The sequence below is a fragment of the Falco cherrug genome, chromosome 14 (genome assembly GCF_023634085.1).
Source record: "Falco cherrug isolate bFalChe1 chromosome 14, bFalChe1.pri, whole genome shotgun sequence".
In the NCBI taxonomy this organism is placed as follows: domain Eukaryota; kingdom Metazoa; phylum Chordata; class Aves; order Falconiformes; family Falconidae; genus Falco; species Falco cherrug.
The window spans coordinates 17,950,694-17,966,418 of NC_073710.1; the positions used below are offsets into that span (position 1 = coordinate 17,950,694).

The following is a 15,725-nucleotide window of genomic DNA, read 5'->3' on the forward strand; positions in this document are numbered from 1 at the left end:
TTTTCTTTGAAAAAGGGGATGATATCTTAAAATTACTAGTCCAGTCTAAGAAGAAAAAGCAGAGGAAACAATTTGTGTGTGTGTGTGAAATTTTTACTGCCATTACAGACACACACAAGTAAGTCCTGCATGCTCAGCTGAAGACAACTGAGTTATCTTTAATTCATTCCAATTTGGAGATCAGGCTAAATAAGCATTTGTGAATTCACATTGCTAGGTTTTTTATACTAGACATTGTGTCCTGTTCAATGAGAAACACATTAGAAATTTTCCATTAAAAGAAGTTTGGTTGTTTTTTCATGATTTTCTCTCTGTTGGTAAAGTTCAGATTTAGTGTTTGTTTTTAAAACAGCTCATACAGTGTATAAAGTTCAGATTTTCAGTCAAATGTTACTGATTGAGAAGGTCTTGGTAGCTGGAACTTGCAAACATTGCAAAGTTTCTGAATTTTGTAGCACAAACAGAATCTAATGGAAGGTGCAAAATGCTTCTTATAGATGGTTTTTGATATGGTAAGCGAAATAATATGAATCTAACTATATTTGAACACATGTATTTGAGCAATAGAACATGTCATGTGGTGGCTGATCTCTGTCTGAATTTCTGAAATATGGTTCTTTGCCAACAGAAGCTCTTCTGAAGCTGCTTTAACAAAATTAACGAAAAGTTAAATTTGCCCCACACAGTACTCTGCGCAGACCGTTATCACAGGCTGTGGGCCCTAGCGAATTTGCACAGACAGGTTGCAGTATCATGTCTTCTCCAGCTGCCAGCCCGGACCACAGTAACCAGCAGACTAACACAGCTGTTTTGATTTGTTCTGCAAGCTAGAAGGCAGTTTGAGAGACTAGAAAAATTAAGCAGCCTATCCCGAATATCTAGTTTATTCAGAATAGTAGTCAATAGTAGATATATTAGATATCTAATTTCTTCCCCCCCCCTTCATTTATTCCCTCTTTCAAACTGTTAACAAATATGTTAAAAAGATTGGGTCCCTATGCCAGGGTCTGTTGAACCTCACCCAATAGCAACTCCTACCTTGATGTGTTGACGCACAAGATCCCTAACGCTGTATGTTAAAAAGATGCTTATCGTAAAAAGTAGAACAGAAGGTTTTGACCCTTTAATGTGACTCATTCAGTTATGACTACAGTGTGTAAAGATAACAGCAGTTGCAATAACAATTTGCATTCTATACAAATATGCTGATCCTAAAGATACACCAGATGGACGCTCTTCCAAGACACAGGCGTCTGCAATGTGTATCCCAGAAGAGTATCTCTCATTCTATCCCTATTCAGAAACCATCACTCAAGTGCATCATCAATTTTTCAATCATATTTTGGTTTTAGTGAGATTTTGACATGTGTTTTTACATGATTACATGCTTATCTGTATCAGGACCAGCATGCTCTCTCCACCCTCAGATAATTCTAGTGCTTTGGTTAGCTAGAGGGCTTTTCTAAACTTTTCTGATGTAGCATGTGCCAGATTAAAGCTGATCTTTGCATGAGTGAGCACAGATGCAAGGAACTTCTCCTCCCTTCCTGTGTGCCCTGAGGGAAGGCCTTAGACAATAATAAATCCCTGCAATCTGCCATGTATAAATTAGAGAAAGACCTGGGCTATGCCTGTTTAATGGTCCCAGAAGCACTTCTACCAGCAGTAGCACAGTCAACGTTAAGAAGTCTTCAGCAGATGGGGAGGAAAATGGGAAATAAGCAGCGAGAGCGCACATTGCCAGCAGTGCTCGGTGTGTGTTCTTCCTGCCAGTGCAGCACACCGTAAGAGCCTGCCATGGCTCCCCGTGATGAGTTCAGAGCAGTGGCTAAACACTCTAGTTCAGCCTTGTTCATCACTGTGCCCTGCCTGCCGTGCCCTAAGTTACCCTTTTTTATGCCTCTCAGAGCTTACCGGGATAATGAGTGAGAGTGGGAGGCTCAAGCAGACTATAACAGAATGCTTTTCTCTCCTAAACTCACCTGTGGTGCTGCTTTGTAGTGAGAAAGAAATGAAAGGCTGGAAGGTAACTAGGGGAAAGATCTGGACTTTTGCTTGCTGAATTGCAACTCCATTCAAAACTATTTTCAAATGCTGGGGGGGTTTCAGCACTTCCCACTTGCAAGCACATTGTTTTTATGCAAGATTTTCATTTTATTGGCTTAAAGAGCACAGAAGAAAAGTTTCCTTGGTTCCCTGCAGAGCCTCCTGCAGTTTTCCTGTTCTGCTGAGGCCTTGGTAACATTGAATTTCTCACTGTTGATAGTACTGGTAACGAGCTGCTGGCATTTTATCACTGTGGATGCAGCGGCTGTAGTATTACATTTCATCTGAAGGTGTGATTGCAAGCCCTTTCAATATACTGGTGTTTTGTGCAACCAGCAAAACTGGCTTAAGGCACTGTTAGTATGTTAAATAGCTAGTTAGTATGCATATAAAAAGAACACGCTCTGACACTTAGTTCAATTACTCTCGCATGTATTTTGGGATTTTTATTGATCATCCCAATTCACGAAGCAGGGTTGCTGCTCAGCTGAAACTTTAAGAAAAATAAGTCTGACAGATGAAAAGTTTTCTTCTGGCACAGCTAGCTTTGCTATGAGGAAATACCACCCCTACGTCAGGACACTAGTATAAAACCTGGAAGCTGTGTTCTGCTCCAGGCATGCTACTGCTGTGAGATCTCTGGCAAACCTCCTTGCTCTCTGGGTCCGATGCCTTTGAAAACGTGAAATAATGATTTCCGTTCTCTTTTTAATTGTTATGACATCTACAAATGAAAATTGTTACAGAAATTGTGAGGGATAGTACTGTATTTTGTGTATGAGGCCAGAGGGCAGTAACTCCTCAGAAGTTTTTTTAAACACAGTGCTTACAAGTAACAAGGGACAGGGTGACTGAACTGAGGAGTCACTGAACGTTTTAGGACTCAGTCAAACAGCACAGCAGGCAACAGGCCAGCCACTTGAAAGTACAGCCTCCTTTCCCTCATGTCAGCTTTTCTGCTGGCGACTTAAGTAGTTTACTTTAAATCAGTATTTACTTTAAATATTATGATTAAGTGACAATAATCTACCAAGATTAAAATGAAACTCTGATAAGAATGGAGCCAAGTATCCACTAGAATGCTTTTTACAATACGATTTGCAAGGAGCCTGAACTCTGTTACGCTGAGAAGATACGCTGAGGGTGTTGGACCTGTCACACAATATGATCGTGTTTGAAGGTGGGTCCCCTGTAAAGTTTGTTGCTTGAGTCGTGCTGCTACAGCTGGACAATATTCTCAAGGGTCAGCTTCATGCTACAAAGGCCCTTTGGGACACTAAAAGTGGTCATAAACTGACAAGGCTTCCCAGCATAGCTGAAGCTATTACCAGGAGGAGCTGGGACGGTACAGGACTGCTCTGCCAGTGACAACAGTCCCTGGAAGGGATGTCCTTCCCTTCCTCCCTCCCGACTGCAGCAGCTGCTGCCGTCTTACCTCAGGAGCAGGCCAGCTAGGCAATGGCTGCTGGGCAACCTCCGGCCTAGGACTAGCCTTGATTACTACGTCCTGTACATAAGCAATTCCATTTTCTTTGGCAAGGGAAAAAAAAATGACAAAACAAATGATTTTTTGAATAAAAGCTATAAAAAAGCAACATGTCCTTTGCATTCAGCTGGCCCCTAGGATCTCAGCATCGGAACAGTTGATGTAGATGTGTATGCGAGTGCCCGCTTGTAAATCCATGCAAGCAGCAGTAAACAGTTCTGCAGTATTGATACCACCCTGCTTACAGGAACCGTCTTCAGCTAGTCCTGATTGATCAGACTTCTCCCTCACAAACTGGCACTTGCTTTCTGATAGGAAACTGAATCATCACCTAATCCTGAGATGGTGGTGTATAAGTTCTCTTGATGACGAGTGTAAAATCTGCTTAAGGGTCCTGCAGATGAAAAGTGCATAAAAGAAAAGCCTGAAGATGAAGTTTTCTGTATGAAACTGCTGTGTATAGGTTTTGCAGCTCGAACCAGAAAATATAGCTGAGCTAATGTACATCCCGCTAAAGAGTGTAAATACTATGATGGTGCTTAAATACTTAGCCTAGATAATCTGTCAGTGACAGTGTCTAAAATAATTGTTCCTCCTGCCTAATGACTCTTTAATGTTTCTTACAACTGATGGGATAAAGCTATTCAACTTCTACCTCCACACAAAAGCTATACTGTCTTTGTAGCTCCTGTGAGGAAGTGGCACCAGTTTTGCGACTATTATTTATGATATCCATCCGGCTGCCTAGCCAGTCGTGATTCTCTTTCATGCCTTGCTTTATTCTTCAGGGAAGTAATCAACACTTCATTACCAAATATGACAGTAAGGCAGGGTTGAAGTTTCCACTGCTGTAATTAAGAAAGTGTCGGTGTCAACACTACAAATTCATTTTTTGAGGGATTTATGACTGAGATGTAAAAATGTACTCCCAGCTGAAAAACTCTTCAGATCTCATAGAATGAATTGTGATTATACTTCTTAACAATTCAAAGAGCCTTTTAAAATTATAAGACTGTTAAACTGAAAAATGAAAAAAAAAAAAAGGGGAAAAGAAAAAAGGAAGGAAGATTTTATTCTAGTGGCTAACCATCTTCTTAAACACATAGGCTTTGCTGGGGCCAGATTCTTCAGCTCAGAGAACAAATTTTCCCACACCTCTCCTCAGCACACGTATATGGGCTTTTTTGCTACAAAAAAAGGAGGACTAAACATGTCACCTGATACTTCTCTGTAGCTGTGAGATCCATACTCTTTACAGGAAATTATTTTGTCTGCCTGGAACGCTTTTGAGGGTTAAAAATTGGATGGTGGAGTTGCTGATTCTGACCATAACTTGAACCTTCTGTTGTGATTGTGAGGGTGTCTGAGTACTCTTACTTCTGGTGCAGTGGATGTGCTGATGTCTCTTAACAGTTACTGTTTTATTCGGTTGGTTTTTTTTTTTTTTTTTAAGGATTGCTTACAGCATTTATATGGCTGGGATTTTGTTACATTGAGCAGTTTACGGAGTGTTATGATCCCCACTGCAGCTATGATTTTCTTCCACATACACATTTTCTTTAACTAGATAGTGACTCTTCAGCTTTAAGAGAGAGCTTTATCAGGTAAGTCGAAGGTTGTGCAAGAAATGTTGGAAGTTGGTGGGCTTTAGTCTTCCTTCCAGGACACCACTGAGGCACAACTGCTCCAAATGCCTAGGCCAAAGTCTGGTATACTTCGCAGCAGTGCTTAACTTCTGCAGCAATGTCTCTGAGTATCATAAAGATGGGCAACTCCGTGCCTGTGAGGCTTGTGGGTTGTTCAAGGGTGGTTCCTGTGCTGAAGATATGCCACATGACTGGTGAGGAGACTGTTGGTACCTGGCCAAGTGAAGCAGAACCAGGAGGGGCTGCTGAGGCTGATAGTAACTGGAACTTAGATTCACTGTCAATGCACCCAGATGAATCCTGGATCTGACACCTGGGATTCTGAGAATACTGTTATCTCCTGCTTGTAAAATGCCCGGGATCACCTGCACCTTTCAGCTCACTGTGGTGCATGGCGTGTACCTCTTGGCTTCGACCCTATGAATGTTTTGGTATTAGCTTTTGCAGCTGAGGAAGCTGGCCACTTGGCACTAGCATTCTGTCACCGTTCATATAATTTCAAAGGCAGCTTTAATGTGAAACATTGTAGGCTTTAAAGGGGAAGAGCTAAAAATAAAGTATGGGAGAGACACCTTGGTGTGACTGATATGTATTCTGCTACTCTCATTCGTCTTCTGTCACGTCTCCTGTAAGATGTTGTTCTGTGAATTTGTAACTGCATCATGTATTATGAAGAGGGAAACTTTTCCCAGGTTTGGTGTCTGGAAAAATGTGAAGAGTCTTTAGCAAGACGGTTCATGACATAGTGAGCAATAACAAGATTGTAATGGTCATCTTTTTATTTCGCATTTAAAATGACCCACAGCTTTCACAGGTATTGGGTTTCAGGCTTTTTTTCCTTTTGTGTTGGTGTGTTTTGAAGGCACTCTTCAGTTCTGTTCCTGGTAAGTGACACACATTTGAAACCCTTTGGTGCTTTAACCTATGATATAGGCTTGTCAGTTTGCTTTTGGGAAGTCTCCCCAGTTGCTCCTACAGCTTTTGCTGGATACAGTTGACATTTTCTTCTCTTTCTAGGCAGCTAGGTAGTATTGCTGTTGGCATTTGCTGCAGAGCTTGTCCCTCCCCCACTCTAGGTATCATTTTGTTTCAGTAGTTTTCTGTGTGTATGGGGTGAAAGTATTAATGAAAAATGTTTGACTGCTGTTCAACCATTTGTAAAGCTCACTGAAATTACGGAAAACTTTCCCCCTCACAGTAGAGTAGATTAGATTCTAGTCTGCTAAAAGGCACGTCCCTTTCGCTCCTTTGTGCCAACTACCAGTGTTGGAAGGAGGGGAGAGGCAGAGCCATCTCCACCGGACTTAACTTTGGTGTTTGGAACGTGGGTTGTGCTGTTGTGATGTGGAGCAGCCCTTGCAAAAATAGCCAAAGTCTTCCCCTGCATGGGGCAATCTGCTCCTTGCAGACACTGTACCATCCCTAGCTTTGGTTTCCAGGCATTGGCTTTATAGTCCCGTGAACTGGTGTGACTTGTTATCCAGTCGAGGTAGGATGCAGGAATTTTCCCCAGCTTTATCGAATAGGTCTGGGACAAGGCCTGTACCTCAGATTTCAGGGCAGTATCAGGGCTTGACCTGAAAACAGTAAGCCATGTCTGATCGCTACTCTTCTGAGTCCCAGACTGGGAGATATTTCTAGCATTGCCGATCATGAGCTGAGGTGGTTGTGGTATAATGCACTTGGTAGCGCATCACTTAAAGTGAGTCGATTTTAATTTGGAAACGTGACTCCGGTGACAGTAAAGTTTTAAAGCCTTTTCCTAAACCCACACTCTCCAGGTACTGTTCAATCATTTAGCGATTCTGAGCTCATGAAATTGCCTCTTCAGGCGAGCAGAAGCACAGATGAGCTTTGCATGCAAGGGGGGCCACGGCGGCTCTGCGTCCCGCCTCGGGGTGCCTGCGGGGGACCGGGCCGTGCCCGGGGCCCTGGGCGGACAGCGGCGGTAGGGAGCTTGCCTCCACACCGGCCCGGGGCGGGTGGGGGACCGGGGCGAGCATTCCTGGCCTGGCTAACCCCCTCGGTGAGGGAGGGAGGCAGGGCACGGCAGAGCCCCCGGGGCGGTTGCTGGGCGGTGTGAGTGAGGGGCGCCGGGCGGGCTGAGGGGGCGCCGGGGCCGTGTGAGTGAGGGGCGCCGGGCGGGCTGAGGGGCGCCGGGGCGGTGTGAGTGAGGGGCACCGGGGCGGTGTGAGTGAGGGGCGCCGGGCGGGCTGAGGGGCGCCGGGCGGTGTGAGTGAGGGGCGCCGGGCGGTGTGAGGGGGCGCCGGGGCGGTGTGAGTGAGGGGCGCCGGGCGGGCTGAGGGGGCGCCGGGGCGGTGTGAGTGAGGGGCGCCGGGCGGGCTGAGGGGCGCCGGGGCGGTGTGAGTGAGGGGCGCCGGGCGGTGTGAGGGGGCGCCGGGGCGGTGTGAGTGAGGGGCGCCGGGCGGGCTGAGGGGGCGCCGGGGCGGTGTGAGTGAGGGGCGCCGGGCGGTGTGAGGGGGGCGCCGGGGCGGTGTGAGTGAGGGGCGCCGGGCGGTGTGAGGGGGCGCCGGGGCGGTGTGAGTGAGGGGCGCCGGGCGGGCTGAGGGGGCGCCGGGGCCGTGTGAGTGAGGGGCGCCGGGGCGGGCTGAGGGGGCGCCGGGCGGGCTGAGGGGCGCCCAGCCCCACCACCGCCCGCTGCCCCGGCCCGTCCGGCCCCGCGCGGCAGTAGGTGGCCGCGGGGGGTCACGTGACCCCGCCCCTTCCCGGTTGCGGCAGAAGCAGAAGTGGGAGCCACGGAGAGGCGCGGCGGGGCGCGGGGAGCTGAGGCGCCCGCACCAGCACTCGCAGCCGCCGGCACGGCGTCGCCGCGGGGGGCAGCTCCCCGCCGCTGCGCAGGTGAGGGCGGCCCCGGGGTGGCCCGGCAGCGGGGCGCTCCCCGCGGCGCTGAGGGGCGGCCGCCGCCCTGCTCCGGCCCCTGTGGGCAGCAGGTGCCGCGGGGCTGGGACGGGGCGGCCGCGTCCTGCGCCCGTTTGACCTGGTGGAGGCAGCGGGCGTGAGGGAGGGTCTTGTGAGGGGCGGCGGGGGCTGTCGTCGTGAGCGGGCTGGGCGGCAGGCAGGGGCCGCGGGGTGTGAGGGAGGGCCCCGGGGGGGGGGGCGCCCGGCCTGATGGGGGCGAGGGGCTCTGGGGGCTCCCGGAGGAGACCCTGCCACCCCGCACCTTGTGGCTGGCCATTCTCCGCCACGGGCCACCCAGCCGAAGAAGAAGGAAGGAAACCTTCGCCGTGTCGCCCAGTGCCTGACAGCAGCCCCGCACGGCCCTGGGGGCTGAGGGCCCCTGCCTGGGGCTGGGGCTGCAGTGCCTGCCGGGCAGCGGCCTTGCTGCCACCTTCATCCCCGGCTTTTTGCCAGGCCACAGGGCTCCCAGCGCAGCAGCTGTGTCGCAAAGCTCTGTGCAAAGAGCCGTGCATTACTATGAGTTATTAGCACTGTGGTACTGAACTGGTGTTGCTGGTGGATATCCATCCTGCTGGTACTGTGCTGAGGCAAGTGCCTGCTCAGGTGAGGTGATGTCCTAAGTGCACCCAGAGGCAGAGCTGGAGGCAGTGGATTCAACAACCCTCTTGCAGTGCCCAGAGCACACTGAGAAACTTATGAATTGACTAGAGTCAACATTTGGATTGCACTTCTTAGTTGACCTTGTGTGCCTGGGAAGCACCTGCAGTGTCATATGGGTGAAGCTGTAACAGAGCATAGATTCATCAGTGCTTCTCTGAGATGTTCTTTGATAGTCTGTACGATTATAGTTTGTCTATTACAGTTTTTCCTCTCTTTGTGTTCTCGCAAGGGGAGTTAAGAGTGGTTGACTGATCTTCAGATAAGAAGGGTTGTTTCTGAAACTGAAGTACCGTAATGAAGGAAAACTAAATAGACGGGTCTGGGGATAGATGGAGTGGGTGTTTTTTTCCATGTCTGTGTTCACTTGGTCAGTTGCAGTGAGTCTTTCTGACTTTTTAGTCCAAATCAGTCAGACTTTTAAATAAAAAACAGTATCAAAAATACTCTTACACTGAGAGCAACAAATGGTCCCAATTCTGTGTGTGGTACAGGACACCATCAAAGTTTAGCTCCTATAGTGCCTACAGTCAAAGGGAAAGAGCCGTGTATTGGTGTCTGTGTCTAATCTAGAGCTTATGATATGTTTCTGTGACTATTAGCTCACTTGTTGAATCATGTAAGGGATGCTGGATCTTTTTACTTCAGGCGTCAGTAAGGCTTCAGTAGAAGAGCAGTAATGCCTCTGTTGCACATAAAGGTGTCTTGTAGCTCATACCCTGCTGGTTTAGAGGTATCCAGATAATGGGGTGATGAGGGTCATGACAGAGTTCTGCTGTGTGAATGGGTAAAAATATTGTTGATTCAAATAGTTATGCAATGATGGGTGTAAGAAGGCCGAGGGGCACCTGTGGGTGAGTGTAAGAAGACTCAATGTTTAAAAGGTTAGGCCTAATATCAAGGGCTTCCATTAGTTTTTTTTCGGAGGTCTAACGTAAAACACGTAAACTGTTTCCTAACACGTTCCTAACACGTAAAACTGTTAGGAAGCTCTCTGTGATGTTAAACTAGAGCAGGTAGCCAAAACAGTATAGAAGTAATCAGTTAAATTGATCAAATATTATGATATTCTCTCCACCTTTTCTGATGAAGTATATATCCTCAGATACAGGATTGTTTCATAATAAGTTAAAAACTTGACTTAGACTTAGGATTTAAGTTGGACTAAAACCACTGTTCACTCTGCTTTTTGAAGAAAGAGCTACTTTAAAAGGGGAAGTCCAGTATATTATATTCAGCGGAAACTGTTTGAGAAGCCACCTCTGAGAGGCAGTTCCTTTGTACTAAGGGATTAATCTCTCAAAAAAACCCTGCCACATTGCCTTTTATTAAATAGCTATATTTAGAAACCCCTTTTCTTGTTGTTCTAAGTCATGTTTCATTTTACAGCTACACCTTGTATGGTAAAAGGCAGAGCAGGTGTATATTTTGTTATAGTCTCCTGAAAAACTATACTAATTTAAAAGTTGAGGTTTTTGTTATTGCAATGAAGTGTTACTAAAATGGTTAAACCTTGTTGCAAATCACATCATGTTTGGTTTATGATAATTTTTAATGAAAAGGGCCAAGTCAGAAGACAGTTGTGGTTGGTTTGTTTGTTTGTTTTTTTTTGTTAGAAAACCAGATGCTGTACAAAGATTTTAATTTAATTTTATTATTTATTTTCCCTTCCTTTCATTTCTGGCATTACAAGTCATTGTAGCAAGACAAGGTGACTATGACTGTCTTGTTAGATGCAAGCTTGTGATAGTTTAGATGATTATTTTACTAGTTTCAGGGAATCAACAAGGATCGGTTATATTCTGGCTAAAATCTGCTGTTACTTACTACCCTTAAAAGTTGTCTGCTCCCTCTCAGTTGAAGGATTGCGGTATAGATTTGTCTTTCAGTATTATAAGGAAAGGGTACTCCATTTTCTTATTACAATAACAACTTTATAGATACTAAACACCAAATAACCTGTATAATGTTTTGCAAAGCATGGAGTGAGACATGGTTCCTGTTGTAGAGCGCTTCAGGTTCGCTGTGGGCAATGCAGAGAGGCCGCTCTGCAGGTAAGAAGGGACAGTTTGCTTCTATGTTAGCTTCCCTCCCCTCCCCTCCCCCCCGCCCCCCCCTCCCAAAAAAAAAAAAAAAAAAAAAAAAAAAAGGTGAGTTTATTGAAGTGGTAGGATTTGAAAAGGGTTTGTAAAGATTGCACTGGACAGATTCACAGTCAGACAGATTGCACCGAAAGCAGCTACTGACATGTTGTTAGAAGACAGTTTTGTGGTATTAATGAGAGACGGCAGAAATGAGGGCTCTTTAGTGAAGAGCAGGTCAGGAGATAGTGACATGGGGTGAGGGGGAGGAGGGTTGGAAGAAGTTACAAAGGGGAAGCGAGAACTGGCATGGTCGAATTAGCTATCAGCACAGAAACTGAAACTGCTCATGATGGAGACTAGTGGACTGAGGAGAGAGGAAGAGAGCCAGAGGAGATGCTATGGTGGCTGCATGTGCACAGAGATTCTTTAAACCTGTCCTGCTCAGGGATGTGGTTAAGTGGGATGGTTGGGAGCTCTGCGGCAGCAGCTCCTGCTACCTGTGTGAAACTTGTACATTTCCTCCTTTGTGCACAGATGAAAGAGCAGGTTCCAGGGCATCCTGTTTGTAAATAATCTCACTGAGAAGTAATCAGGCTTGTAATTAGCTGTTCGATGCAATGATGTGTGGGAGACCAAAGCACAGAAACTTGCTAATATTTATGAGAGCTGCTGCATATGCATCTCTCTTGACTGTTTTGTGCCAAGATGTGTCCCAGGTGCATGCACACAAATACCTGCCACCTGACATGTGAGTAAGGAAAAGTAGGCTGTGTAGGAGAAACACAGCCATGACATTTTAAAAGTACATGCTGAGACATTTTAGGCATAGCCAACGTTTGTTTCAGTATTTGTATTCACTCATTTTCCCTTCATTTTCTTTATAGCTCTCAGGAAGACAGTTAGCTGGTTTAAATTTTCATATAGGTCTCATATAGGTTTAAATTTTCATAATAACGCAAGCTGATGTCATTATTTCTTGTGTTATCTTGTCATTGGATTGCTAGGTTTCAATCATCAGCACTTCTTTGCTCCTCCTAATGTAATATCAAGAAGATAGCAACACTTGCTGCAAAGCCTGTGAGGCTTCACAGATTTCAGAGGTCTCTTCAGGCAGCAGACTGATGCTTCTTTAGTAATACAGGGCAAGAAGAAGAACAAACCTGCTGCAGTTCGCCATGGGGGACAGCGTTTTGGTTATCTGACGATAGCAATTGAAATATAATAAATAAATAAATAAATCCTGAGAGAGTAGAAAGATTTTTTGAGTACAATTCAAATCTGTTGCAAGTATCTGTTTTTCTCATATTGATATCTAGATTGTCAATACTTAGGACAAAATGGAGTGCCAGATATTTCTTACAGTAGTGGAAGTTAAATTACCAGTTTCAAGAACAAAGAGCTTGACTTCCAGCTTGCATGGATCTCATGAGGTTTTTATGGAACATAATTGTACAAATACCCTAAAATAATAAAAAAAATTGCTATAGGAATGGTGATTTCTGATAAGGACTGCTTTTGTCTCTATATCAGTTAGACAAAATGTCTGTGAACAAAGGTATCTCTCTATATGTAGCTTAACTAAAAGTTCTGATGCTTGAAAGGAATTTGGTAGTGTTGAAGTGCACATTTTTTGTGTCTTAGGAGACTCTTGAAGTCACAAAATCAAGATAAATACAGTCAGGGCTGGAACTTTGTTCAAGGAAGTCTGTCTTACTTTGGACCTACCGGTAACAGTTGTTTTCTGGGGGAAAAACAGTATTGCTCTTTGAAGGCTTCAGAGATGCAGCCTTACCTCTAGTGCTACAATGTGCTGTTTTGGTAAAAGTGCACTTGGACAGAATATGTGGTGTGTTATGCTTACATTTTACATTTGATGTGCATGTATAATGTGTAAATGATATACTGCAGAAAACCTGCTAGATATTACAGAAGAGGATTCTGTTCATAATTGTATGGGGTATCATTTTTGGCTATCTAATCGAGAGTTGTTTGTGTAAGCATCCCAGGAAGTAATCCTTTCTTGGCTGCTGGTTATACTGGCAGAAGAACTGGAGGCTTGGTAAATAAACTGTCATGTTCTGAGCAATTTGTGCAATACACTAGTTTTTGGTTATGAGAGGATGTAGAAAATGTGGCAGAAAATGCTACAGAGATACCAAATATTGCTCCTTTAGAAGAGATTTTTAACATAGTTCTGCTTTAGTTTGAACATGTGTTTCTGCCCCCCCCCCCCATGTTTCTGCTGTGTTCTTTAGTTTTATTTAGGCTTAAATTCTTTCTTTGTTATGACCTAGATATTATTTTCTTTGGCATTTCAATGGTTAGCATTCTTTGTGTTTTGCTCTCTCATCCTTATTACTCAGGTATACTTACATTTGGTATTTCTTCCAGTCATTTTTCTTGGGGTTTGTTTTCTACTTATTTTTCTGGCATAATACTGAGACTTCGGAGATGTAAATCTGTATTTGTAGCGATGGGGGTGTACATCCAGCTGAAGTTGTGCAGGAATAAAACCATAGGGAATTATGTCTCTTAATGTGATTTTAATGTATTTGGCCTAAACGGCAGACCTTGGCTTACTTTCTTTTGGTCTGCAACACTGGTTACTTCTGTGTTAGAAGACTGAGGAAGCAGTTGGGGGTACGGTGCATTGGTCTTGCTGAGAAATTTAGATTGTAATTCTTCACATGCAGTAGCTGCTCCACCCAGCTCTTTGTTTTTAATAGATTTTACAGTAGTGTGTCTACCAAAGTGTCACTTCTACCACCCACTGGGAAGACTCTTCATAATTTCTTTCGGGATAAATCGGCAAGGATGCTGTTAATGTTAGCTGTGGACCTGCCTTGTATTTGAATGGGTAGGAGTCTCTATTACATAGCTTTAACTTAAACAAATGTGACTTTTAAAGAAAAAAAAAGATGTTTTAAATACTGAATTTTCTCCCTTTTCTTTCTTTTTCTTTTCCAGGACACTGAAAACCATAAGAGTTTGATTAAGAAAAAAGTAAAAAATGCCTAGAAAGAGTATAGACTACGGAGCGCTACCAGAGTATGAGAAAAGCCAGATCAAAAGGACCTTGGAGCTGGGAACTGTTATGACAGTATTCAGTCTTAAGAAGAGTAGTCCAGAAAGGAGGACTATTCAAGTCATCATGGAAACCAGGCAGGTAGCATGGAGCAAGACAGCTGACAAGATTGAAGGTTTCTGTGAGTATTTGCAAAGTACACCTCAACTTGGAGTTCCTAATTGATTGATGTAATTGTCAAGTATTGATTTAATGAGACTTTGTTAACATAATGAAGTTTTTGGCTGAAAAAAGTTCAGCAATTTGCTGAGAATATTTTCAATTGTTGCAATGTAGGTGAAGAATCTCCTGCAGCTTGTTATTGAGGTATCTAACACTACCTAAATAGGATTATAGTGTTTGACCCTAAGCCCTGTTCTCAGAGTATTCATCTTTGAATATGATAGTGCTTGGGTTCTCTGAACTGAGTTACTGAGTGACTGCTATATTCCATCATTAAGCATCAAGATATCTTGTAAATTCGGGAGAGTGTTACTTTACTCCTCCTCCCTTCAGAAAGGAAAAATCCTCCAAATACAAGGACACTGAATTAAAAATTCTGGTTTTCAGGGAATTTTCTGTTTCAGGACAGAAATAATTATTTAGGGTCATTATTGCAAAGTACCAATGATTTAGGAGGATGAAGCTGTGAGATACAAGAAACTGTTTCAAGGTCCTTTCTCGATACTGTCTATTTAGTTGGTATCTGAACTGACTAAACCCACTATTTATAACAAGGTCAGGAAATAGAAGGGGAGTGTAAAGCCACACAGGGCTGCAAAAGATATGGTAGAAGAATAAAGTGAGGCTAATCTTCAGTTCTTTCTGAACACGGCTGATGTCAAGCAAGCTCAGCCTGTGCTTTCTGGGATTTCTACAGCTCCTATTAGTATAATGTCATTACAGTGTTTGCATATGACTAAGTGGTAACTGTTTTTTATTTATTACTGGCAAGATTTTACTTTGTAAATGCTAAATGATGTTTGTCCACAATATAGGAATTTAATTGTTTGCCTGAATTGCCAGAATCATTTGTTGGTCAGCCTTGGCTAACAGGAGAAGCTTGTAGTTGGGGAACTGGGGCTATTTGGGAAAAGAAATCGTGGTAAGAAATTGCAGTTTGGAGTTGGAGAGCTGGGAAGGTTGAGCTTTGTTGGCATGAGAGAATAAATACGGAATGGAGAAACTACAGAGGCAAGAATCTAACTTACTGGGCAGAGGCAGGGATTTCAGTGAGAAACAAGTTAATTAAGGCCTGAGAGAAGAAAAGGAGTTTATGAATGGAAGAAAGACTGAGGCATAATTAGGGAGTGGTGGGGGAAGACACAGATATGGAGAATAAAGCAGGTGTTTCTCCCTATAGCGTCTTACTGTTTAGTGAGCTTGACTACACGTACGTGAAGTCCAGTGGTAAAAAAAAACTACCTGGTACTGTTTCAGTGCTACCCTATGCATAGAGCAACTGTGACTGGCATCAGTTACTTACTCTACTAGTGCAACAGACAGGGCCATGCTCCTGGTGTTTGCCCTGGATGTGAGTACACACTAACGTGAGAGAAACCAGGAGGGAGAAGAATGGGGTTTGTTCGAATTGTGGATTTTTAGAAGGGTGTTGGGTTTTGGGTTTTCTTTTGGTAAATACACAGCACGTTAAAAATGCATTGATCTGTAAGGTTGCAGAGACAAGCACTGAGAAGTATGATTTTTGGATTGTCTGTGCAGCTTCTGTTCATGCTCCTTACTTACAAGTATTACCTCTGTTTGTTACTGTTTCCATTGATCCAGTCTGCACAAGGAATGAGACAGGAACCTGCAACTGGAAA

The 15,725-nt window shown here is 44.4% G+C and overlaps 1 protein-coding gene across 1 annotated transcript in view; it reads left to right on the plus strand.

The window, feature by feature from the left end:
* Positions 1 to 7,887: 7,887 nt before the first annotated feature.
* Positions 7,888 to 15,725, plus strand: part of PLCG2 (phospholipase C gamma 2) — a 66,086-nt gene continuing 58,248 nt past the window's right edge. The window contains exons 1-2 of the mRNA XM_055727002.1: positions 7,888 to 8,037; positions 13,806 to 14,044. Coding sequence (XP_055582977.1) covers positions 13,849 to 14,044 — 196 coding nt within the window. The 5' untranslated portion in view covers positions 7,888 to 8,037; positions 13,806 to 13,848. The remainder of the gene's footprint in view (positions 8,038 to 13,805; positions 14,045 to 15,725) is intronic.